Consider the following 27,021-nt stretch of genomic DNA (forward strand, 5'->3'; position numbering starts at 1 on the left):
CTCAAACGAACATGGAATTTTCTCCAGAATAGACCAGATGCTAGGTCATACCTCAGGTCTGAACTGATACCAAAAGACTGAGATTATTCCCTGCTTTTCTCAGAGCATAATGCTTTGAAACTGGAACTCAATCACAAGAAAAAAATTGGAAGAAATTCAAACACTTGGAAGTGAAAGACCATCCTCCTTAAGAATGTTTGGGTCGGATCACCTGGGTGGCTCAGTGGGTTAAAGCCTCTGCCTTCGGCTCAGGTCATGATCCCAGGGTCCTGGGATCGAGCCCCACATCAGGCTCTCTGCTCTGCAGGGAGCCTACTTCCTCCTCTCTCTCTGCGTGCCTCTCTGCCTACTTGTGATCTCTAACAAATAAATAAAATCGTTAAAAAAAAAAAAAAGAAGGTTTGGGGGCGCCTGGGTGGCTCAGTGGCTAAGTCCTCTGCTTTCAGCTCAGGTCATGATCTCAGGGTCCTGGGATCGAGCCCCACATCGGGCTCTCTGCTCGGCGGGAAGCCTGCTTCCTCCACTCCTTCTCTATGCCTACTTGTGATCTCTGTCTGTCAAATAAATAAATACAATCTTTAAAAAATAATAAAAAATTTAAAAAAAGAAGGTTTGGGTCAATCAGGAAATCAAAGAAAAACTTGAACAATTCATGGAAACCAAGGATAATCAAAACACATCAGTCCAAAACCTATGGGATTTGCAAAGGCAGTCCGAAGGCGGAAATACTTAGCTATCCAGGACTCACTCAAAAAAATAGAAAAAACCCGAATATACAAATTAACTTTATACCTTACAGAACTGGAGAAAGAACAACAAATAAAGCCTAAGCCACACACAAGAAGAGAAATAACTAAGAAAAGAGCAGAAATCAATGAATTAGAAACCAGACATACAGTAGATCACATCAACGAAATTAGAAGCTGGTTTTTTAAAAAAATTAATAAGATGAATAAACCACTAGCAGGACTTATCAAAAAGGAAAGAGAAGGGACCCAAACTGATAAGATTATGAATGAAAGGGGAGTGATCACGACTAACAATAAGGAAATAGAAACAATTATTAGAGGTTATTATCAACAAATAAATACCAATAAATTAAGCAACCTGGAGGAAATGGATGCCTTCCAGGAAACCTATAAACTACCAAGCCTGAAACAGGAAGAAATTGACAACTGGAATAGACCAATAACCAGTAACAAGATTGAAGCAGTGATCAAAAACCTCCAAAAAAAATCAAGAACCCAGAGCCTGATGGATTCCCTGAGGAATTCTACCAAACATTCAAAGAAGAAATAATACCTATTCTTCTGAAGTTGTTTCAAGAAATAGAAACAGAAGGAAAACTTCCAAATTCATTCTATGAAGCCAATATTACCTTGACTCCAACCATGCAAAGACCCCATCAAATAGAATTATAGTCCAATATCCTTGATGAATATGGATGCCAGAATTCTCAACAAGAACCTGGCTAATAGGATCCAACACTACATTAAAACGATTATCTATCACGACCAGGTGGGATTTATCCCTGGGAGGCAAGGGTGGTTCAACATTCACAAATCAGTTAGTGTGATAGAACACATTACTAAGAGAAGAGACAAGAACCTTATGGTCCTCTCAACAGATGCAAAAGCATTTGACAAAATACAGCATCATTTCCTGATTAAAACTCTTCAGAGTGTAGGGATCAAGGGAACATTCCTCAATTTCTTTTTTTTTAAGATTTTATTTATTTATTTGACAGACAGAGATCACAAGCAGGCAGAGAGGCAGGCAGAGAGAGAGAGAGGAGGAAGCAGGCTCCCCGTGGAGCAGAGAACTGGACATGGGGCTCGATCCCAGGACCCTGGGACCATGACCTGAGCCGAAGGCAGAGGCTTTAACCCACTGAGCCACCCAAGTGCCCCAACATTCCTCAATTTCTTAAAAACCACATATGAAAAGCCCACAGCAAATACCATTCTCAAAGGGGAAAAGCTGAGAGCCTTTCCCTTAAGATCAAGAACATGACAAGGGTGACCACTCTCACCACTATTGTTCAACATAGTACTATAAGTCCTACCAACAGCAATCAGACAAAAAATGAAATAAAATGTATTCAAACTGATAAAGAAGAAGTCAAACTCTCTTTGAAGATGACATTATACTTTATATGGAAAACCCAAAAGACTCCACCCCCAAATTACTAGAACTCATACAGCAATTCAGTAATGTGGCAGGATACAAAATCAATGCACAGAAATCAGTTGCTTTCCTAAGCACTAATGATGAAACTATAGAAAGGGAAATTAGAGAACTGATTCCATTTACTATAGCACCAAGAACCATAACATACCTGGGAATAAACCTAACCAGAGAGGTAAAGGATCTGTACTCAAGGAGCTACAGAACACTTATGAAAGAAATTGAAGAAGACACAAAAATATGGAAAAGCATTCCATGCTCATGGATTGGAAGAATAAACATTATTAAAATGTCTATGCTGCCCAGAGCAATCTATACTTTGAATGCCATTCCGATCAAAATTCCACCAGCATTTCTCAAAGAGCTGGAGCAAACAATCCTAAAATTTGTATGGAATCAGAAGAGACCCCGAATTGCTAAGGAAATGTTGAAAAAGAAAAACAAAGCTGGGGGCATCACAGTGCCTGATTTCAAGCTTTACTACAAAGATGTGATCACTAAGACAGCATGGTACTGGCACAAAAACAGACACAGAGGGGCGCCTGGGTGGCTCAGCGGGTTAAAGCCTCTGCCTTCAGCTCAGGTCATGATCCCAGGGTCCTGGGATCGAGCCCCACATCGGGCTCTCTGCTCAGCGGGGAGCCTGCTTCCCTTCCTCTCTCTGCCTGCCTCTCTGCCTACCTGTGATCTCTGTCTGTCAAATAAATAAATAAAATCTTTAAAAAAAAAAAAAACAGACACAGAGACCAATGAAACAGAGTAGGGCATCCAGATATGGACCCTCAACTCTATGGTCAAATAATCTTTGACAAAGCAGGAAATAATATCGACTGGAAAAAAGACAGTCACTTCAATAAATGGTGCTGGGAAAATTGGACAGCTATGTAGAGAAAACTGAAACTCAACCATTCTCTTACACCGTACACAAAGATAAACTCAAAATGGATGAAAGACCTCAACGTGAGACAGGACTTCATCAAAATCCTAGAGGAGAACATAGACAGTAACCTTTTCAACATCGACCACAGCAACTTCTTTCAAGACACATCTCCAAAGGCAGGGGGAACAAATGCATGGAGCACTGGGTGTTATACACAGTGAATCATGGAATACTACATCAAAAACTAATGATATACTATATGGTGACTAACATAATAGAAATTAATTAATTAATTAATTAATTAATTAAGGATTAAAAAAATTAGATGTGTTTCTTTAATAAGAACTAAATAACAAGATCCAGGTCTAATAGTTGTCTTAATTTTGAAGTAATGATAAATGTAATATAAATTTTCAGACATGCACAATAACAAGAGTGATTGATGGTTCCATGATCACGTCTAAAGGACAGAGTTGAAAAAAAAGTGGGGAGGGGGCAGAATAATCAAATCAGTTCATTTTTTTCCTCTGATGAAGCTCCCGAATTAAAAAGCAAATATAAGATACTTCCTTTCAGTGAGGCTGGAATTTGCAAGAGGGATTCCAGCCTAGGGCTTTCAGCATGTTTATGTAAAGTTGGCTATACAAAGTGAATCACTGCCTAACAACTTAGACCTCTGGTTATACCCTCTAGTCACTCTGCAAAGTAATGGAGCGGGGCAGGAGGGAACCCAGTGATGTCTGGTCACCAAGGCAAAGCAACTTTGGAGGGGAAGTGGGAAACTGACACAGAAATAAAGCAAGCACTAAGACATTTAAGGGCTCAGAGTGCTCTCCATCCTATTCCCATCCACAACACAGGATGTGACCAGACTAGCATGGGGAGTCTGGGGCCAGAACTGTGGAGGTATTTTCCCTACGAGTTCTCCATCAATTGTCCCCTCCACCAGATTTCCACCCTCAGGACTGATATTCAAAACAGAGTCCTAGAGATCTGCTGCTGCGACAGACATTACTTAATTCAGTTGCTAGATTGTGTGGAGGTCACAGAGATTTTAGAGGCAGGATTAAGGCAGGGGCTCTTCAAGGCGCCAGGGTGACTCCATCGTTACGCATCTGCCTTCGACTCAGGTCATGATCCCAGGGTCCTGGGATCGAGCCCTGCATTGGGCTCCCTGCTCTGCGGGAAGCCTGCTTCTCCCTCACCCACTCCCCCTGCTTGTGTTCCCTCTCTCACTGTCTCTGTCAAATAAATAAATACAATCTTCAAAAAAAAAGATTTAAGGCAGTGGCTCTTCATCAACTGTCAGAGTAGATTCAGCTCCTCTGTTAATAACCAGGATAGCTGTACCAGTACGCATCTCCCCAAAAGTAGAATAGGGAGAGATAGTAGAACCTCCTGAAGGCTTTATGAATGAACATTGGGCAAATGGTTGATGCCTGCATTCATGGGACATCTCACCAATTTCACAGATGGAAATTTCTCCTCTTGACACAAGATAAGGTCCAAAAGAGATTCTGGCATGCCAGTAGAAGCAGCTTTTCAAATTTAGACTCTAGAAAGCTGCTTAACTATGAAAGTAGTGCTATACTGGGGTTAAAATCCTAATTCCCCATCTCTTTGACATCCAGGAAGAAACAAAGAAAGCAAGCAACCTGAGATGGGGACCAAATGGTATTACACCCACACTCCCAGCTGCCCCAGATCTGAACACTGAGGCCTGTCTGTCTGGTAGAGCTCTCTCTCACTCTCTGAATGGGACACCCACCCCCAAGGATCCTCCTTGTATAGACTCAGCCTTCAATTTATACCCTAATTCAATTCTTCTTCCCATGAAGAGAAAGTCTCCAACTAGAGAAGGAAATTGGATAACTTAGATCCTTGAGGCACAGGGAAAAACATCCCTGGGCTACACATGGGGCTCCTGAGCAAGAAGAGGGGACGTGAGCCCTTTTTGCAACAAACATTCATTTTTTTATTAAATTTCTAACCAAATACTATAATAATTTCTTTTCTTTCATAAAAAGCTAAATATTTACAAGACTATCAATTTGGGAAAAGACAAACGAAAGAGTAAAAAAGAAAAGTGATCAAAAGACAAATTCAAAGATAGAATAAATAACAGCCTATTTCAATGCCTGCCTGGCCCTGGGGGCCGCTGCCCACACGCCAGCTCCTCAGCCTCAGACTTAGCAGGAGTTCAGCATCTCCTCTAGCTTCGACATGTCCAAGGGGGGGATTTTGGTGACCTCAAAGAAGACCCTGCAAAGGAAGAGGGGTCAGCTTAGCATAAAATAAGCCAAAGAAAACAGAATCCTTGAAATAAGTACAACATAGGACCCTTGGTTCCCTATGTTGGTTTAACCCTAGATCAGAAAGTGAGGCGAACAGTACTGAATCTTTCTTTTTCCTTGAGTGAGGCTAGTCTGTGCCTCCTCATGGCTGAGCACAAACCTCTCCTCAATTGGAGCTTGGTACTTACTGGTGAGAATATTTGGAATGCACAGTCTTGAGCTTGTTGCAAGGACGCAATGTCAGCAGGGTGTTTAGCTGCTTGACCAAGGGGTGAAGATCAGAGGTTTTGTAGCCACTGTAATACTCCAGGGCAGGAGCCTGGAAGAAGCAAAATGAACAGTGACTTTTACCACAGAAAGCAAACCCTTCCTCTATCTCTACTATCCCAAGTCCAGACTTTGTATACATGGCATAGGCAGAGAAGATGGTTAAACATTTCAAAAACGCATACAGCACAGACACTGACCAGTAAGTATAGAGAACTTCCTAGAAGACACTAGGCTCCAGCTGCAAACTAATGGTATGGCTATCCAGATGTATGTAAGTACCATATATCCACAGGTACCAGCTGGATATTAGCCCTGGTTGTAGGTATTCGTGTAAGCTGAAATCCAGTGAAGAATCTAAGGAACATAACTGACTTTGTAATTTACTCACTCTCAGGTCAAGAGCCAATGGCCCGGCAAACCTCAAAACAAACTTAAGATTCCAAGTCAACAGACAATGGGAATTTAAGGTAGTTTCTCTTCTCTGGCTCTAAGAGCTATCGCTCTATGCATTTATTTTCTCATTCAATTTTATGGATGCTTCTTATGTGGCAGAAGTGATACAGCAGGGCGTTTAAGAGCAAAGGTTCCCGAAGCAAATGGCTTGCGTTCAAATTCAAGCTCCACCAACAGCATGGACTTGAGCCAGTTATTAATTTCTTTGTGCCCCGGTTTCCCACTATGCCAAATGGGGATCATTACAGTAATTGCATCATAGAAGCGGATGAGTTAAGGTGTGCACACAAGGCACAATGGAACAGAGCCTAGCACAAAGTGAGTGCCCAAACGAGGCTAGCTAGGATTACTAGTGCCAAGCTCTGTGTAGGCTGCTGCAAATACAAAGATCACCAAGTCCCCTGCCCCTAAGGAATGTGTAGTGGGGGAGACTGCCATGCACACAGAGAATTACAGAATGTGTGGGAAGGTCTACGATGGAAGTGAGAAAGGGACACTGGAGAAACAGAGCAGCAGGACCCATGAACTTTGGCCAGGAGAATCACAGAAAGCTTTGTAGAGGACAGCCCATCTACAGTGGGTGGAAAGACAAGTGGGAGCTCCATAGGTAAAGAAGAGAAGGTTTATTCTATAAGGCAATGGTTTTCTAAAAGTGTCTTAAATTACTTTCCCCAAACTCCCTCTCCCCTCCAAATATCTTACATGGTAGCCCAAATATCTACCTGGAATTGGGAGTGAGAGCTAACAAGCCCACCAATTTGGATCCCTTCACTTTTTACATGGCCCGGGAGACACTTTTACAGGAATCCCAGGGCTCTACTGAATATTGTTTAGAAACCACTGCCACCAGTAAAGGGCAATCATTGGCATGCTGAGGAGGGAAGTAACACATTATATTCACTGTGTCAAATAAAATTAATGGAACCATTGTCACTGCACAGGTTCAGGCCCCAGTGCTTCACCTTGACTATTATGAAAGCTTACTAGCTATTGTTCCCACTTTTATACTCAATGTGGTGTTCCCACTTTTATACTACCTCTCATTTAATTCACCTTCTGTACTGCAAACCAGTGCTGTTTCCACAACACACAAAGAGGAGTAGGTCACTCCCCTGCCTCAAAACCTTCCAATGCCTTCATATAAAGGAGGTCTCTCCACTTGGTATCCTAGGTCTCTCACAATCTGACTACACCCTACCATTCCGGTCTCATCTCTCACCACTCCCTATTAATATTTATCCTCTGCTCGCTTTATAGGAAGTGCTTTATTCTGCCCTAAATACAGCACACTCTTCTCATTGCCTTCACATCAGGTCAATTATCATTCTCTTTACCTAGAATGTCTTCTCTCACAGGTACCTACTCATCTTTCAAGACCCAACTCAAAAGTCACCTCCGCTGTGAAGCCTTTCTTCTCTATAGAAGGGGTATACATAGCATAGAGGACAGTGGGGCCATCCTACCCGAGTTCAGATCAGGGCTGACACTCAGCTGATACTCACTGGTGCAACCATGCCAAGGGTGAAAACACAGAACTATTTCTATACTGGCTGGCAGGCAGTTTGCTGCCCTGAGTCCCTCAGTTGTCCCCCTCAGCACCTACCACATTTCCCCAGGATCTAAAGATCAAAGCCTGGCACAGCATGGGGCCTCTCCAGGGCCACATTACCAAAGCAATGGCCACATCAATTCTGATGATATAGTAGATATCCAATTTGAATGCTACTCTTAATCCCCAAAGACTAGCTCTGCCTCTCATTAGCAAAACATAGGAAGTTATTTCTTATCTGTAAAGTAGGGATAACAGTACTGATCTTGTGAAGATTAAATGAGTTAATATACAAACTGCTCAGATCACTGTCTAATCACTAAGTTTTAGCCATTTTTTTCCTTTTCGTCATCATCACTGCCATTTACTGAATGCTTTTTCTGTCACAAGAAATTTCAGTATGACTTGTCCAAGTTCACACAACTGTTTAGAGCAATCTCAGTACAGAGAGGTTTTCCCAAGAGTAGTGGCTGCAGGACTTCCAAGTTGGAGGGGCTTACAAGTGAGTTTTATTTGTACGGGAGAAGGAGGCTTTAGGGACCTTCCTCTTCAGAGAAGACTACTATACTATACCTCGGAGTCCTCCATTATACACAAGGACAGTTGCTTTCATGACTCTGGGTCTGTGCTTCTCAAATTCTGTTCCAATGAGCGCTCTTGGGGAAGTGGGGGGCAACCTTGTTGGGGGGACTGCAAGGGGCATGGGTGGACTGAGGTCAGGTAAGAAGGGGGCCCATCCTACCACCTGTTGCAACCAGAATTATTTCATATTAATCTGTTTTACAATATCATGTTCTCAAGTAAGCTTTCTTTGGAATAAAGAGTACTGTGACTAAGGAAAATAAAATAAAACCCTTTAAGCAGCCAGGCTCCTAACATGTCCTAACTCCTAACATGTCAAAGAATTTATAACTATGGGTGCATGGCAGTTTTATCACTGAGTTTCCCATGACCCCACTTTACACCTTCCATCTGAACTGACTCCGTGTTTTCTTGCTTTTAACTGATGTATAGGTGACATACAATACTATATTAGCTTCAGGTGTATAACACAGTGATTCAGTGTTCATATATTACGAAACACTCACCATATAAGTGTAGTCACCATCTGTCACCATACAGTGTCATTACAATGTTACTGACTATACCTCCTATGCTGTACTTTACATCCCCAAGACTTATTTAATTTGTAACTGCAAAACTGTACCTTTTAATCCCCTACACTTATTTTGCCCTTCCCTCCCCGCCCTTCTCCCCTCACTAGTTTGTTCTCTATATTTATAAATCTGTTCCTGTTTTTTTTTTAATTTTTTAAAAGATTTTAATTATTTATCTGAGACAGAGAGTGAGAGAGAGAGAGAGAGCACAAGCTGGGGAAGCAGCAGATGGAGAAGCAGGCTCCCCACTGAGCAGGGAGCCTGACATGTGGCTCGATCCCAGGACCCTGGGATCATGACCTGAGCCAAAGGCAGATGTTTAACCAACTGAGCCACCAGGTGCCCCCTGTTTTGTTTTTTTAGACCCCACATATAAGTGAAATAATACAACATTTGTCTTTCTCTGACTTATTTCACTTAGTATAATATCCTCTAGGTCTATTCATGTTGTCACAAATTGTAAGATTTTATTCTTTATGGCTAAGCAATATCCCTCTGTGTGTGTGTGTGTGTGTGTGTGTGTGTGTGTACACACCACATCTTCTTTATTCATTCATCCATCAACGGACACTTAGGTTGCTGACTCTGTGCTTTTAAAGCTCTACTCCATGTCCCCAGCAAGTGCTTACCCGGTGTCCGAGCTTCTTCATGTAGAGGGCCAGGAGGAAGGAGCCAGCAGCTAGCTTGGAAGCCCTCTCCTGGACATAGTCGTATTCCTGCAGAGTCATCTCACAGATGAAGCGGGACAAAGTCAGCGTCTTCATGCTGGCACGGAGACACTACAGGTAGCAACAAGACTTGCTCAGCAATCAATTCGGAAAAGCAGCACCCAGCAGAAGACCCTCTGTATCCACTCTCTCCAGTTATCCCACCTCAGGCCTAAATGGCTCTCTGCCTGAACAATTCACTTCTCTTGCCACCATGACTCACACTAAGGACCCTACCCCCAAAAGCACAGAATCTTTCAGGCAGGGATTCTGAAGTCAGCCAATGGGCTTTGCTACCTTTAGAATTTTTAACCAAATTATCAAGTGTCCTTGTGGTACCTTCCCCCCAACCTCCCTTTTCTTTGTAAGTTATCCTTTTAAGAGCCAAAGCCTTCCAATTATAACTTTGCACCTGGCTCCACCCCAGAAATATTCCATGCTCCAAAAGAATTTCCATTTTCTTGACTGAATCTTTTTTAGAAATTATAACTTATAAACACACACATAGAAGAAAGTACACACATGTACTTGCAGAATACAATAAGTAATTATAAAGTGACCTCACCTGTAACCAATACTAAGACGAAGGAAGAGAACTTTACCAGCATCTCCTCCCAACTTCCCACGTGTCCCTTTCTGATCAAAGACTCTTCTTCCCCTCCTCTACACTGCCTTCACCTCAAAATATAAAGGCACACAAAGAAAATCTTCAATTTTGTTTCTCCCACACGTCATAAAGATGTTCAATCTAAGAGGGTGGATTGAAGAAGAAATTCACTTCGCCCCTGTTGCCCCTTTCCCTTTCCCTACCATTCAAGCAGCCATTCTGGGTATGGAGGGGACCAACCCAATAGTGGGAGAATGAGGATACGCCTCTTCCCTCTTACCCTAGCATATCTGCGCAGGAAATGATAGGCGATGGGAATGTTGATATCAAATTTGAGAGTCTGCAGGATGCTGATTTCCATGGTGAGCATCTCATCTCGCTGATAAATATCATCACAGATATATAGGAAGTCATCCACACAAGGTGGGCAGGACTCCTATGGGTGGGGAGGAGAGATAGTCAGAACCAGGCCAAGAAAGCCTACTGCTCTGTGCTTTGAGATAAAAGGCAGTGGGGGAGAGAAGTGAAAGATAGAAGGCAATAACATTTCCCAGCATAAAACTTCAGGCTCGCTCTGAGAGCAAACTTCTGGTTGATTTTTTTTTTTAAAGATTTTACTTATTTATTTGACAGAGAGATCACAAGCAGGCAGAGAGGCAGGCAGAGAGAGAGGAGGAAGCAGGCTCCCCGCTGAGCAGAGAGCCCGATGCGGGGCTCGATCCCAGGACTCTGAGATCATGACCCGAGCTGAAGGCAGCGGCTTAACCCACTGAGCCACCCAGGTGCCCCAAACTTCTGGTTGATTTGAGTAGCCCTTCTGAAAAACAAAATCAGAGACAGAGGAGAAATCTGCCCCCAAAACTGCACCACAGGAGAGAGAATCAGGCCTTGGGGTGGGGGGTAGATTCTTACACTGTCCGGAGTGGCATAATATGGCACAGGAACCCAGAGCAATGATCTCTTTTCTAATGAGTGAAAGCTGGGAATGGGAAATCTAAGACCTGCTCTGGGGAAAGGGAGGAAAAAAGACGACAGAAAGTGGAGCTAGCGATGGAAAATAAGATGGCACTTTGTTTCGCAGTCTAAGAAATGAACAAGGACGTTTGGGAAGGGGGCGGCCCTCAGGTAGCAGGCAGTGAGAGACAGGCAGACAAGCACGGAGAGAGCCCAAGCAGAGACTGAGGACTGCAGGGGGTTTGGGGGAGGAAATGCTCATGGGGGCCAGACTAGGAAGATCCAGACCAAGCCAAGGGTGAGAAGAACCCTTAACTGGGAAGCACCTTATTATGTCCTGCCCTCTGCGGGGTGAACTGTGGTTTGGGGGAGAGGAACAGGAAGCTGGAAGACTCCTGAATCTTTTATCCAGCTGTATCTAACTGCCCACCCCAGCATTCTTTCCACACCTTTCTCTGTCTTTCTACTTTGATATCTCAGACTAGATTAACCCTTAGTTTTACAGACAAGGAAATTAGGCACAGAAAAAGAAGGCAAATTGCTCAAGTTCATACAGCAACCTAGGAGCAGCACCAGGACAAGAAACTCTCCCTTCCTTTGCCCTACTCACTAGTGGTTCCTTTCTTTCTTCTCTTCTCATACCATCTCCACACTTCCCCTTGCAAAAGTCTTTCTGTACTTCTCAATCCTGTGAGAGGAAGACATCCCTTCTCCAAAAAACATAGTGGGGACCCTTCATCCTGATAACCACAACAGGGGTACTCTTGGTTCCCAGATTTGCTAGGAAGTACCTCTTTGCACCTTGTTCCTCCTTAGGCTGTCAGCCAGGGACCCCCAACTTCTTTTTAATTCTCTTGAGGCTAAGGCATGGAGAACTTAATACCTTAGTACTTAATACCCTGCGCTAAGCCACAAGGATGGCCCTAGGGAGGAGAAGGAAAGAGGAGGGAGGAGAGAGAAGGAGAACAAGGAATGAGCCAGGTAGTGTGTAATCAGGGAGGGAAATGAGCCAGAGAGGGAAGCAGCAAAGGAGGGAGCAAGGGAGAGAGTGAGAGAAGAGGAAGGGAAAAGGGGAAGGAGGAGGAAAGAGAGGAAGGAAGGGACAGAGGGGAGAAGTGAGTCAGAGAAGGTGGGTAGGAGGGAAAATAGCCAGGGGCAGAGAGAGAGAGAGGATAGACTAGAGCCAGTGATAGTGGGTGGGAGGAAATGAACACTGGAGAGGGAGAGGCAGCAATCAAGAGGGGGAGCTTGGAGGGAGCAGAGAGTGAGGGGGAGCAAGCGAACCAGGGAGCAAATGAGTAGGGAAGGAAGTGAACCCAAGAGGTAAATAGTAAGGAAAGGAGGAAAGGCAGAAGGGGGAAGAGGGAGAAGAAGCAAGGGAAGAAGGAGATGAGAGAAAGAAGGTGGGAGGCAGCTAGAATTAGAGGGAGTCATGGTGCCAGGGTACCAGGAAGCAAGGGTGGGAGGTAGAGAGGGAAGGAGCATGTGAAGAAGGGAGAGAAGGAATAAACAGAAAAGGGAGGAGGGAAGGGATGGAAGAGGGAAGCAAAAGACAGGAAGGGAGAGCAGCATGAAAAGAATGAGGTGGGGAGTGAGGAGAGATGGGACCGAGAGAAAAGAGCAAAGGAAGGGAAAATAAAGGGGGGAAAGGAGTAAGGGAGGGAGGAAAGAGGATGGAATGGTCCAGAGTGAGGGAGGGAGGTGGAAGGGATAAGGTGGCCGGAAAAGAGACACAGAAGGAGGGATGGCTGGAAGAAGGGTAGGAGAAGGGGAGAGAGGGAACTAGGGAGGGAAGGAAGGAGTGATACAGGAAGGAAACCCAGTTTGTAGTGAATGAGTGCGCAAGGCAGGGATGGAAGAATCAAGGGAGGGATGAGGGAGGGATTGAGAGAAGGCTGGAAAAAGGAAGAGAGTTAAGGAGCAAGGGTAGAAGTGAAGCAAGGACGGAAGAGAAGCAAGAGCTGCAAGAAAGGGAGGCAAGTAAGAAGCAAAAGAGGGAGGACTGGAATGAGGGAGGGAGGGAGTACAGGAGTAAGGGAGACAAGAAGCAAGTTAAGGGTAAAGCTGGGGAGGGAGCAAGTCAGGGAGCACGAAAACAAACCCACAGTTCTGAAGCTCTTTAAATTCAGTAAAAGTTGCTACCCCTCTGCTTCTAAACCCCAAGATTTCACACAAGTAGCCTATCCATGGAAATATCACAGTTGAACAGGATCATTTAGCATCTGAGGAAGAGGAAAGACTCAGAGAAATTAGATGGTTTACATTTATGAAAGAAAGGCCAGCAGAGCACCTGGGTGGCTCAGTCAGTTACATGGCCGACTCTTGATTTCGGCTCAGGTCATGATCTTAGGGTCCTGGAATCAAGCCCCACATGCGAGGGAGTCTGCTTCTAGAGTCACCCTCTTTCTCTGCCCCTCCCTCTATACTCTCTCCCCCTAAAGTGAATGGATACATCTTCAAAGAAAGAAAAGGAAAGCTACTTGCTTTTATAATGCTACTTCAAAAATAACCGTTTCACCCAGACTCACTACCATCTGTAGCAGGCCATGTTCCCTTAAATGTCTCCGGCACTGAGGTTTGGAACTGCTTTCTTATCTATGCAGTTCAAGACTATGCAGTGGAGACTAGGTGGAGATGAAGTTGGTAGAAGAAGAAAAGAGTGCAGGGTAGGCGGAGAATTATGGATCAGAAAGAAGTACTTAACTAAGCACATGCCCAAATACACACATCTTCAAAGAAGAAGTGAAAGAACCCTGTGGACGCCAGGAAACAAACATACCACCCTTGCCACTCAACACCAGCATCCCTCTGGGGAAGACCAACCAAAAAAAGGTAGGAGATATTATTTGTGTGTGTATGTATATAATTATACACACACACACACACACAGGTGCACATATATGCAAATGTAAATGCATGTATGTGTGCGAAGGTGTATCTACATGTAGATGATACATATGCATATACCTACTATATTCCCATTTATGTATACAAATACATACATATATATCAGACATGGCTAGAAACTTGATCATTTTTCTCCAGGGTCTATGAACTCAGGCTCACCTCAAATTTTGCTGCAATCAGAAACGCCGTGGAACCAAGGAGTTGTAGCTTGTCCCTCTTGCATACTACCTCCATAAGGTAGTGATCCACCAGTTTCACTGCCAAGTACAGGGTCTCATGACTCATCTCAAAGGTCATCTGGAGGAAGACACAAACAGGAATCTGCCATATGGTCCCACCCCAAGGTCACAACCAGTAGATCTAAACTATCTGGTCTGTGGCATTGAGGACAGTGGAACTACCAGAACTGGCCAGCTGAGACTCAGCTACAAATGTGGGAAGTGCTTCAGCTAGGTGCCTAGCTAGACCTTCCTGTGCCTCTAAGGACCCCAGCATTATCCATCCCTACACATTTAGGTAGATGACCAGTCCTATAAATTAGAGAGAGATGCTCTGCCTTCTCTAGGAGCACCTTGAATGAACACTTGATCTCTCTAGGAGCACCTTGAATGAACACTTGATCTCTCTAGGAGCACCTTGAATGAACACTCTCTCCTTGATCTCCAATACTTAGATTCTTGCTTTCCCCATCTGCTACTACATTATACAGTGAACTCCCCCAAAGAGATCATGTTCTTTTACCTCTAAAATACAGAGACTCATTTATTAGTTTATTCATTCAGTAGGGTCTCTTCCCAATTAGATACGTTATTAGAATTTATGGATTGGAAGAAAGTACCAATAGCACCATTTGGAAGTGAGCTGAGGGACTGGAGAAGGCAGAAAGAGATTAAAGCATTAGTAGTATAATCCTCCTTCCTTTTTTTCTCTTGTCTGTCCTTGCCTTGCCTTCACCAACCCCAAGAAATTACCTCCTAGAACTCTAGACCCAGTGTTAGTTCCAGCCCACAAAGCATCTTTGAGCAAATTAGAGAAAAAAAGTGACATCTTTGGGAGAATGCAGCCCTGCAGGCACACATCTTATCAAGTAAATGATACCTTTATATGAATTAGCAAACGGTCCCTCTGCCTCAAGGCAGAGCAGCTCCACAGCCAAAACATACAGCTTGACAAATGGTATGAGCCGGACTCCATCGCCCACTTTTGTCTTCCCTAATAACCCTGTGTAGGCACAATCTGCACTACACACAGGGGTCCTCCCAATCCTCAGTGATGCTTCTTCCTCTCAACCCCTTAAGGTTCTTAGATTCAAGAGCAATAAAATCTATACTTATCCAACATCTCAACCAATGCAGGAATCTTCTCTTTAATGTCCCACCAAATAATTGTTCAGTTTCTGCTATAGGACCTCCAAATATAGCCTGATCTCTCTTTGAATGGTTTTAATGGAAAATTCTTCCTTATACTGAGTAGAAATCACCATCCTAGTAAAATTTCCTTACTTCATTGGGCCTCCTTTATGTAGGCTCCTATTGACTGAAGCCTAGATGTCCAAAAAGTAGGCCAATAAGAAGCATTGGGGAAATAGATGATTATCAGAAGATGGCTGAATACATCAGTTCAGCAATAGATGCATTACATTTCTGAGTAACAGAAATACCAAGAAGCTGTTCTTATTGTTCCTGGGATATGGCCTTGGATCTTCTCAGAAATCCATCCTTACCAGCTTCCTATTGCAATGTAAAAAATTACCACACACTTAGTGGCTTAAAGCAACATAAATTCAATTATCTCACAGATCTCGAAGTCAAAAGTGCAAAATGGGACTCACTGGGCTAAAAAAAAAAAAAAAAAAAAAAAAACCAAGGTGTTAAAAGGACTGGGTTTCTTTCTACAGGTTCTAGTAAAAAAACCCTTCTTCTAACTTCTGCGAGCTGCCCATATTCCTTGGTTTGTGGTCTCTTCCATCCTCAAGGCCAGCAGTCTTTCTCACACTGCATTACTCTCTGCCTCCCTCTTCCACACGTAAGAACCCTTGTGATTACACTGAGTCCATTTGGATAATCCAGGATAATCACTGTATCTTAAATTTGGCTGATTACAATCTTAATTCCATATTCTATTTTAATTTCCCTTTGCCACATAAAGTAACATATTCATAGATTCTGGGGATTAGGATATGAACATTTTATTCTGCCTACCACATTTTCCAAAGGAATGTCGTAAGAGATGGAGAGAGTTCATGAAGATTAAGGGTAATGACTACCACTTTAAGTATCAAGAAATTGAGGTCAAGTAATTACCAAAAAAAAGACAGTAAGAATGAAAAGTAGCAGTTTTCTGAGGATGGTACCTCTGTGAATAAATGACAAAGCCAATGCCTACATAGCCTCTTTCCAGTACGTCTCAATAGGCACTTGGCCACCCATGTAACACGTTGTTATGAAATGGTTAACATGTAAAGTATGGGCAATATCTGAATGAATGGTTGAAATTTGAAGTCAAGAAATATTTGAATCAGCAGCAGGGTCAGTGATAGCAATCCTCCTTCTTTGAATGTAAGACAGTACTCTTCTAACATAATTCTACCACTCAGGACTACGCAGAGCAGGTCTAATTGTTCTTGTGACAGCCCTTCAGCTACTGAAGACAGTTATCATGTCTCCTATAAATTTCCATTCTAGACCAAATAACTTGACTTCCTGTAACTATTCTTCACATGATATGGTTTTCTGTCACCTTAGCATCAGGCTCCAAATGAGGAGACTGACTTTGTGCCAGTTAGAGAAAAGTGGTAGTGCTCTAGATAATTCAAGAAGCTACAACAAACAAAGAAGCCTTTCAACACTGTAGCAATGGTTTCTCCCTCACAACCACCCTTGGCTAGCACACCCTTCTAATTCTTCATAAACGATTATGCTCCTTACCTAGGGATGGGTAAGAAGGAACAAATGGGAATAAATAAGTAAATAACCATAGAAAATATAAAGAGTACTCTTGGTCTCAAAGGAGGAGACACGTTTGACAAAATTTATCTCAAATTCTAAAACTCAAAACCATCTTCTGCAAAGATGAATAAATGGAGAAAATCACCCATTTATATAAAAAAGAACAAGTAATTTTTCAAGAAGCAATGTTCTGAGAAACCAGAGCAAGTGTCTACTTGTGAAACCTTTCCACTTCAAAGAACTGAAATAAACTTAAAAAGTATACTCTTAACAAGATCTGAGAGGTCACTGTATGAAAAGAGAACAGATCCAGAAAGACTAGTTTCTGATGAAAAAGCAATTACTTAATTAAAAATGTAATAGAGGAAGTGAATAGTACATTCGGTTATGACAAAAGTCAAATCAATAATTCCAAAGGCTGCTTTAAAAAATTCTCCCAGAACTGAGAGGTAAGAGAGAGTTGAAGATAATAAATGAAAACCTGAGACACAAGAACAGATTCTGGAGATATATACACACACATGCACATACACACACACTCAGAATGAGATAAGAGGCCGAAGAGAAATAAATAATAAAAATTTCTCTGAGCCAGTCTCTCCTCTAGCCATCCAAGATGCCAAAAGGAAAGAAGGCTGGGGGGAAGAAGATGGCCCCAGCCCCTGCTATTGTGAAGAAGCAGGAGGCCAAGAAGGTGGTCAATCCCCAATTTTAGAAAAGGTCCAAGAATTCTGGCATTGGACAGGACATCCAGCCCAAAAGGGACCTCACCCACTTTGTCAAATGGCCCTGTTGCATCAGGCTGCAGCAGCAAAAAGCTATCCACTATAAATGTCTAAAAGCGCCTCCTGTGATTAATGAGTTCACCCAGGCCTTGGACCACCAAAGAGCTACTAAACTGCTTAAGCTGGCCCACAAATATGGACCAGAGACCAAGCAAGAGAAGAAGCAGGGATTGTTGGCCCAGACTGAGGAGAAAGCTACTGGCAAAGAGGATGTCCCCACTAAGAAGCTGCCTGTCCTTCTAGTTGGGGTTAATACTATCACCACCTGGTGGAAAACAGGAAGGTTCAACTAGTAGTGATTGCACATGACGTGGATCCCATTAAGCTGGTTGTCTTCCTGCCTTCCCTGTGTTGTAAGATGGGGGTTCCCTACTGCATTATCAAGGGGAAAACCAGGCTGAGGTGTCTGGTCTGCAGGAAGACCTGCACCACTGTCGCCTTCACACAGGCTAACTCAGAAGACAAAGAAGCTCTGACTAAGCTGGTGGAAGCTATTAGGACCAATTACAAAGACAGGTAGGATGAGATCCACTGTCACTGGAGAGGTAATGTCCTGGATCTAAATTTGGTGGTTTGTTTCATTCTTCTACATATAGCTGTCCAGTTTTTCCAGCACCATTTACTGAAGAGACTTTTTTCCACTGTATATTTTTTCCTGTTTTGTCGAAGATTATTTGCCCATAGAGTTGAGAGTCCATATCTGGGCTCTCTACTCTGCTCCACTGGTCTATGTGTCTGTTTTTTATGCCAGTATCATGCTGTCTTGGTGATCACAGCTTTGTAGTAAAGCTTGAAATCAGGTAACGTGATGCCCCCAGTTTTAATTTTGTTTTTCAACATTTCCTTAGTGATTCGGGGTCTCTTCTGATTCCATACAAATTTTAGGATTACTTGGTCCAGCTCTTTGAAAAATACCGGTGGAATTTTGATTGGAATGGCATTAAAAGTATAGATTGCTCTGACAGTATAGACATTTTAACAGTATAGACATTTTAACAATGTTTATTATTCCTATCCAAGAGCATGGAATGGTCTTGACCATTCTCTTACACCATACACAAAGATAAACTCAAAATGGATAAAAGACCTCAACGTGAAACAGGAATCTATCAGAATCCTAGAGGAGAACATAGGCAGTAACCTCTTCGATATCAGCCACAGCAACTTCTTTCAAGATATGTCTCCAAAGGCAAAGGAAACAAAAGCGAAAATGAATTTTTCAGACTTTATCAAGATCAAAAGCTTCGGCACAGCAAAGGAAACAGTCAACAAAACAAAGAGGCAACCCACGGAATGGGAGAAGATATTTGCAAATGACAGTACAGATAAAAGGTTGATATCCAGGATCTGTAAAGAACTCCTCAAAATCAATACACACAAAACAGTCAATCAGATAAAAAAAATGGGCAGAAGATATGAACAGACACTTCTCCAATGAAGACATACAAATGGCTATCAGACACATGAAAAAATGTTCATCATCACTAGCCATCAGGGAGATTCAAATTAAAACCACATTGAGATACCAACTTACACCACTTAGAATGGCCAAAATTAGCAAGACAGGAAACAACGTGTGTTGGAGAGGATGTGGAGAAAGGGGGACCCTCTTACACTGTTGGTGGGAATGCAAGTTGGTGCAGCCACTTTGGAGAACAGTGTGAAGATTCCTTAAGAAATTAAAAATAGAGCTTCCCTATGACCCTGCAATTGCACTACTGGGTATTTACCCCAAAGATACAGATGTAGTGAAAAGAAGGGCCATCTGTACCCCAATGTTTATAGCAGCAATGGCCACGGTCGCCAAACTGTGGAAAGAACCAAGATGCCCTTCAACGGACGAATGGATAAGGAAGATGTGGTCCATATACACTATGGAGTATTATGCCTCCATCAGAAAGGATGAATACCCAACTTTTGTAGCAACATGGACGGGACTGGAAGAGATTATGCTGAGTGAAATAAGTCAAGCAGAGAGAGTCAATTATCACATGGTTTCACTTATTTGTGGAGCATAACAAATAGCATGGAGGACAAGGGGAGATGGAGAGGAGAAGGGAATTGAGGGAAATTGGAAGGGGAGGTGAACCATGAGAGACTATGGACTCTGAAAAACAATCTGAGGGTTTTGAAGGGGGAGTGGGAGGTTGGGGGAACCAGGTGGTGGGTATTGGAGAGGGCACGGATTGCTTGGAGCACTGGGTGTGGTGCAAAAACAATTAATACTGTTACGCTGAAAAGAAATAAAAAATTTAAAATAAAATAAAATATAGTTGGTGGTTTGCATTGCCAAGTTGGAAAAAGCAAAGGTTAAAGAACTGGCCACCAAACTGGGCTAAGTGTATGCTGTTGAATTTTCTGAACATGAAAGTAATAAAAAATTATCTTTCAAAAAAATTTTCTCTGAGCCAAAGAAAGATTGAATCTTCAGACTGAAAGGACTCATGATATACAGGACAAAATTAAGGAAAACATATCTATGTCAAAAACAATTATTGTAGGGAAGGTAATGTATTAAACAGTAATAATACAGATCTAAAGGTCTCAGTTATCTTGACTAAAAATAGAAGCAGAAATAAACTAAAAGTGTGCAAACTATCTCATCATACTTGAGAGGCAATTAAAAGAACAGGTTCACTAGAGAAGCTGATTAAATAATGGGCTATATCCATATAATAGAATATTATGCAACACTTTAAAAAAATAAGGTAGATCTATAATTATATGGAAAGATTACTAAGACATTCTTATTTTTTTAAAGATTTATTTATTTGAGATAGAGAGAGAGAGTACAAGTAGGGGGAGCAGCAGGGAGAGGGAGAACCAGGCTCCCTGCTGAGCAGGGAGCCGACATGGGCTCAATCCCAGGACTCTGAGATCATGATCTGAGCTGAAGGCAGACGCTCAACCAATTGAGCCACCCAGGTGCCCCTACTAAGCCATTCTTAAAACCACAAAATGCAGAGCAATATGTACAGCATGACCTATTAATATAACAAAATATCATAAAACCCACATTCATTAAAAAAACTGCACTTTTATATGTATATATGCCTATATGTGTGTACATTCATGCATTACTCATAAAATTTAAGATTTTTGAAGAAAGGATAGTCAAAACTTAATAAAAGTGATAATATACCCGTAAGAGGATCTAGAAGGATACACACACTAAATTATTTATAGTTGTTACCTCTGATGAATAAGAAGAAAATGGTTGATTTTATTCATATACATATACACAAATCTATATGAATACATACACACATATTATAAGCATATATTAATTTATAGTTAAAAAATTGTATGGGGTAGAGGGTTTAAGGTGAGATGGAGGGGGTGAAGAAATGCCAGGAGAAATTAACTAAACAATGATTGTGGATGGTTACCACACTGATCTTAGACTTTGATAAGTTAAGCAGAAAAATAAATTAGCATATAAATTATATAATATTAAGTCAAAATTAATTGATAGAATGATCTTTGTATTCTATAGAGAATACCTATTTTCTACAAACATCAGTGAATCATTTATAAAAATCCATTATGTCTGAAGCCATGAAGAAAATCTCATTAACTTAAGAAAAACAGAAATTATCATTCAGGTCACATTCTCAACACACAGTATGATAAATCTGGAAATTGACAACAAAAGGATAAACCAAACAAAGTAAAGAAAAGCATTTTTTTAAAATGGTAAGTACTATTCTTAAAGAAAAAACACAACGAGGAAATAAAAATTGCAAACACAGATTACTGAGGAAAAAAACAAGTTAGCTACACTATCAAAATTAATGAGATATACTCAGAAATATTACTTAGAAGAAAATATGTACTTCAAAGCTTTTATTATGAAGTCAGAAATAATTAAATTAGACTAAGCATGCATTTTAAGAAACTAGGGAAAACAACAAAATAAACTTTAATAAACTAAGAGTAAAATAACAAATATGAAAACAGATGTCAATAAATATTTTAAAAAGGAAAAGTTATATGAATATATCCATGAGCTGGTTCTTTGCCCAGAAAGCTGATCGAAACCTTTGCAAGGAACATTAAAGACAGCATGCACATGTATGCAAACACATGGAAGCAAGCTAACACAACACACACATTTTAAATGAAAAAAGAAATAATCACAAAGAATTATAAAAGAATATCATATACAGTCTGTGACAATAACTGTGAAAACCTACAAAATGGATGATTTTTTAAAGACAATATAAACCACAAAAATGACTCAAGAATAATAATAAATCCTTAGTAAGCCAATAATCATCAATGTTATCAGAGTTATCAAAGAATGATACACACCAATGGCACCATGCATCAATAAATTCATGGGCCAATTCACCAAGGTGTAAATAATTCCTGTGTTAAACTTAGTACTATAGAAAAATTTTTCTAATTATGTTAGGCTAGAACAGTCCTAGTACCACAACTTAATAAAGACAGCGCCAAAAACTTACAAAGGAATCTTATTTGTGAATACAGAAGCAAAAATTCTAAATAAAGTATAAGCAATCAAATCCAAGAGTAAACTAAATAACCGTGACTAGTTCAGCAAAGTAGATGAATACAAAATAAGTACAGAAAAAATATTAATTGCTTTCTCAATATATGAATACATTTGAAAATTAAAGATAAAAGAATAACACTCATAACATTAAAAAAAATTCCTCAATACCCAAGAAAAAAATCTTTCAGGTCAGTGAAACCAATATGAAGAAAATCTTCTAAAACTTAAAATTAAAAAGAAGACCTGGTAACAAAACAGACATAACTGGTTTGGAAAGCTTGATATTGTGCAATCTGTGAATTCTCCCTGAATTAATCTCAACAGACTGTTTTTGAAAAACTGACAAAACTGTTCTACAGCTCACCTGGAAGAATTAACATGTGAGAACCATGAATATTTTGTAAAATAAGTGAAGAGGCAGTAAATGTGTTACAAACCATGATAATAAAAACAGCATACTACTGACATTAGAATAGACAAATGTACTAAAGATTAAAATTGGAAAGACCATAAACAAACCCAAGTATACATGATTAAAGATTAAGAGGGACAAACTTCCAGTTATAAAACAATTAAGTCACACAGATGAGAAGTACAGCATAGGGAATACAGTCAATAATATTATAATAATGCTGTATGGTAACAGATGGTAATTACACTTATTATGGTGAGCATGGAGTAATGTACAGAATTATTGAATCATTATGTTGTACATCTGAAACTAATATAAAATTGTAAGTCAGCTATACTTAATAATAAAAACATATGTCAATTCAAGCCAGTGGATAAAGAAAACAAATAAATGGTATTAGAATTACTGGATAATCACTGGGGGAAGGTGTATAAGTGTTGACACCAAAATCAAAATAAATTCTAGACAAAGATTTAAATGTGAACATGAAACTATAAATGTTCTAGAAAAAAAATCAGAGAAATATTAAATAAATATGACTGGATAAGACTTTTCTAAGCAAGAAACAAATCTTAAAACCATAAAGAAAAAAACTGATGGACCTAACTACTTAAAATGCCAATGCCACTACATATCAACTTAAAAAAACACATTAAAATTTTTCATTTATCAGATGGCAAAAAATATAACACTCTATCTTGGTAAGATTATGAGAAAATCATTTTTCTTCAGTAAAGTACAATGGGCATATTTCAGAAGGACAGTGCCTATATGTACAAATATTCTAAAGGTGCACTGCATTGATCTAATACTTCTATTCCTAGTAATTTAATACAGAAAAACAACAGTACAATCATGAACAATGGAAGCATACATATGTTCACTATAGGGTTGTTTCTAAGAGCAAAATTTAGAAATAGCCTAAATGTCCATTAATAGGGGGTTAGATAAATAAGGACAGCTGAAGAACAGAATACTATGTAGTCAACATAAATGATATAGAAATACATCATTTTAACTGGAAAGATCTCACAATTACATGAACATTGTTACATGAGAAAAAAGGCAAGTCATAAAAACACTATAAAAAGGATATAACTAATCTTCAATGTGTATGTTCCTCAAAATACATAAAGCAAACAATGACAAGACTGAAAAAATATATAAATTCACAATTATAATTGAAAATTTCAGTACTCTTCTCAGCAACAGAAATAGTACACAGAAAAACAGCAAGGATAATGAAGAAACTAACATTAACCAACTGGATCCAACTGACATTTATGGAACACTCCATCCAACAGCAAAAGAACACACATTTTCTCAAGTGCACCTGGAAAATTCACCAAGACAGACCATATCCTGAGTGATAACCCTTTAAATTTTTTAAAGAATTAAAATCATAGTGTTTTCTTTGACCACAATAGAATTAAACTAGAAATCGATAACAGAAAAATAATAGCAAAAACTCCAAACACTTGGATAGCAAATGACAAACTTCTAAACAGTCCAGGGATCAAAGAGGATGTCTCCCAAAATTTGTGGCATGCAGCTAAAGCAATGCTTAGGGAGAAATGTATAGCATTAAATGCTTCTATTAAAGAAAAGAAAGGTCTTAAATCTATAACCTAAGTTTCCACCTTAAGCTGAGTGAAATAAGTCAAGCAGAGAGAGTCAATTATCATATGGTTTCACTTATTTGTGGAGCATAAGAAATAACACGGAGAACATGGGGAGATGGAGAGGAGAAGGGAGTTGAGGGAAATTGGAGGGGGAGGTGAACCACGAGAGACTATGGACTCTGAAAAACAATCTGAGGGTTTTGAAGGGACGGGGGTGTGGGAAGGTGGGTGAGCCTGGTGGTGGATATTATGGAGGGCACGTATTGCATGGAGCACTGGGTGTGGTGCATAAACAATGAATTCTGGTATATTGAAAAGAAATTTAAAAAATAAAAAATTTTAAAAAAAGAAACTAGAAGAAGAACAAATTAAACCCAAAGCAAAAGGAAACTATAAAAAATTGGAGCAGATACCAATAAAACTGAAAACAAAAAAACAGTAAGAAAATGAATGAAATGAAAACCTGGTTCTTTGAGAAGGTCAAGAAAATTGAGAAACTTCTAGCAAGATTGATAAAAGAAGACACAAATACCAAATATCAGGAATGAAAGTGAATAATAAGGGAATACAGGAAGAACTCTATGCACATAAATTAGACTTAGATGAAGTAGACCATTTCTTTGAAAACCACAAACCACAAATCAAAAGCCATCTGAAACGAAATAGGTAACTTGAATATCTTATAACCATTAAAGAAATTATATTCTTAGTTAAAATTCTTCAGGAAAAAGAAACTTCACTCAATAACTTCAGGAAAAAGAAACTTCACCCAAATAACTTCACTCGTGAATTCTACAGAACATTTAAAGAATAAATAACATTAATTCTACACATCTCTTCCAGAAAATAGAAGAGAGGGATACTCGCAAATTATTTTTTAAAGTGAGTACTATTCTCATACCAAAACCAAAGACAGTACAAAAAAAATAGTACAGGGGCACCTGGGTGGCTCAGTGGGTTAAAGCCTCTGCCTTCAACTCAGGTCATGATCTCAGGGTCCTGGGATCGAGCCCCACATGGGGCTCTCTGCTCAGCAGGGAGCCTACTTCCCACCCCCCAATCTCTCTGCCTGCCTCTCTGCCTACTTGTGATCTCTGTCAAAAAAATAAAATAAAATCTTTAAAAAAAAAGAAAAAAATACTACAGAGAAACATCCATCATAAACACAAATACAAAAATCCTCAACAAAATACTAGCAAATAAAATCCAACAATACATAAAAAGAATAATACACCAGGACCAAGTGGGGTTTATTCCAGAAATGGGGCTACTTCAATATTTGAAAATCAATCCATGTAATCTGCCATATTAATAGTCTAAAACAAATAAGATTTTATCAACAGACATGGGAGGAAAAAAGCATTTGACAAAATTCAACATCCATTCATGATAAACATGGAATGGAAAGTAAATTTCTCAACCTGATCAAGGGTGTCTACAAAAACACTACAGTTAAGATCATACTAATTTTGAAAGACTAAGAGCTTTCTTCCTAAGATCAGGAACAAGACAAGGTGGTCCACTCTCACTGTTGCTATTCAACATCATAAAAGAAGTCCTACGCAGTGCAATGAAACACAAAAATGAAATTAAAATCATGCATATTGGAAAGAAAGAAATAACACTGTCCCCACTGCAAATGGCATATTTGTCTATGTAGCTAATCTCAAGAAACCTATAAAAACAAAAGCACTCCTAAGAATTAATAAGTCAATACATAAGTATCAGTATTTCATACTAGTAATATACAAATGGAAAACTACATTTTTAAAAATATCATTTATAATACTACATCTGAAACTAATGATGTACTATATGTTGGCTAACTGAATTTAAACTAAAAAAATATCATTTACAGTAGCTCCAAGAAAATAAAATATTTTGGTAGATATCGAACAAAACTTGTACAGGATCTACATGGTAAAAAGACAGAAATTGGGACGCCTGGGTGGCTCAGTTGGTTAAGCAGCTGCCTTCGGCTCAGGCCGTGATCCCAGGGTCCTGGGATCGAGTCCCACATCAGGTTCCTTGCTCCACAGGGAGCCTGCTTCTCTCTCCGACTCTGCCTGCTTGTGCGTGCTCTCTCTCTGACAAATGAATAAATAAATAAAATCTTTTAAAAAATTAAATAAATTAAAAATAAAAAGAAAGAAATCAAAGAAAACCAAAATAAATGAAGGACACACCACATTCATTGGTATGGAAGATTCAACACAGAAAAATGTTAATTCTTTTCAAATTCACCCATAGATGTGTGTTAATGGTCCCCAAGACCACCCCAAGGTAAAGCAATTCCTAGTCACAGGACTCAGGAAATAGTCATACTCATGGCTATGATTTATTATAACAAAAGACAGAAAGCAAAAATCAAGTAAATGAGAACATCAGCAAAACTTGCCAAAAACCAGACACAAGCTTTCAAGAGTCTTACCCCAATAGAGTCAGCTGCTCAGGATGTACTTAATTCCTCCAGGAATGAAATGTGACAATACACATAAAGTGCCATCTACCAGGGAAACTTGGTGCCTAAGATTTTATCGGGAGCTGGTCATGTCAACACTCTCTGCCTTGCATGTACCAAACTTTCAGACTCACAAAAGGAAAGCGAGAGTTCAGAATAAACCACATTGTTTATACAAAGAGTTTAGGCACAGTTAGCATTAAGGGAGGGTTTTATAGCAGTGTAGGGAACTGTTTACCAGACAACTTCCCAGATGCCCAGACAAAGGTGAACTTTGCAAATAGGACTTTTTTTTTTTAAAGATTTTAT

At 40.2% G+C, this 27,021-nt stretch overlaps 1 protein-coding gene and 1 pseudogene across 4 annotated transcripts in view; one reads left to right on the forward strand and one right to left on the reverse strand.

The window, feature by feature from the left end:
- Positions 1–5,024: 5,024 nt before the first annotated feature.
- Positions 5,025–27,021, reverse strand: part of CCNB3 (cyclin B3) — a 48,707-nt gene continuing 26,710 nt past the window's right edge. For all 4 annotated transcript variants that reach the window (XM_047716484.1, XM_047716485.1, XM_047716483.1 and 1 more), the window contains exons 8-12: positions 14,125–14,262; positions 10,385–10,540; positions 9,420–9,569; positions 5,550–5,680; positions 5,025–5,329 (exon numbers count right to left, since the gene is read on the reverse strand). In XM_047716484.1, coding sequence (XP_047572440.1) covers positions 5,257–5,329; positions 5,550–5,680; positions 9,420–9,569; positions 10,385–10,540; positions 14,125–14,262 — 648 coding nt within the window. In that variant the 3' untranslated portion in view covers positions 5,025–5,256. The remainder of the gene's footprint in view (positions 5,330–5,549; positions 5,681–9,419; positions 9,570–10,384; positions 10,541–14,124; positions 14,263–27,021) is intronic.
- Positions 17,530–20,037, forward strand: LOC125092134 (60S ribosomal protein L7a-like; annotated as a pseudogene).

Source organism: Lutra lutra, chromosome X (genome assembly GCF_902655055.1).
Source record: "Lutra lutra chromosome X, mLutLut1.2, whole genome shotgun sequence".
Lineage (NCBI taxonomy): Eukaryota > Metazoa > Chordata > Mammalia > Carnivora > Mustelidae > Lutra > Lutra lutra.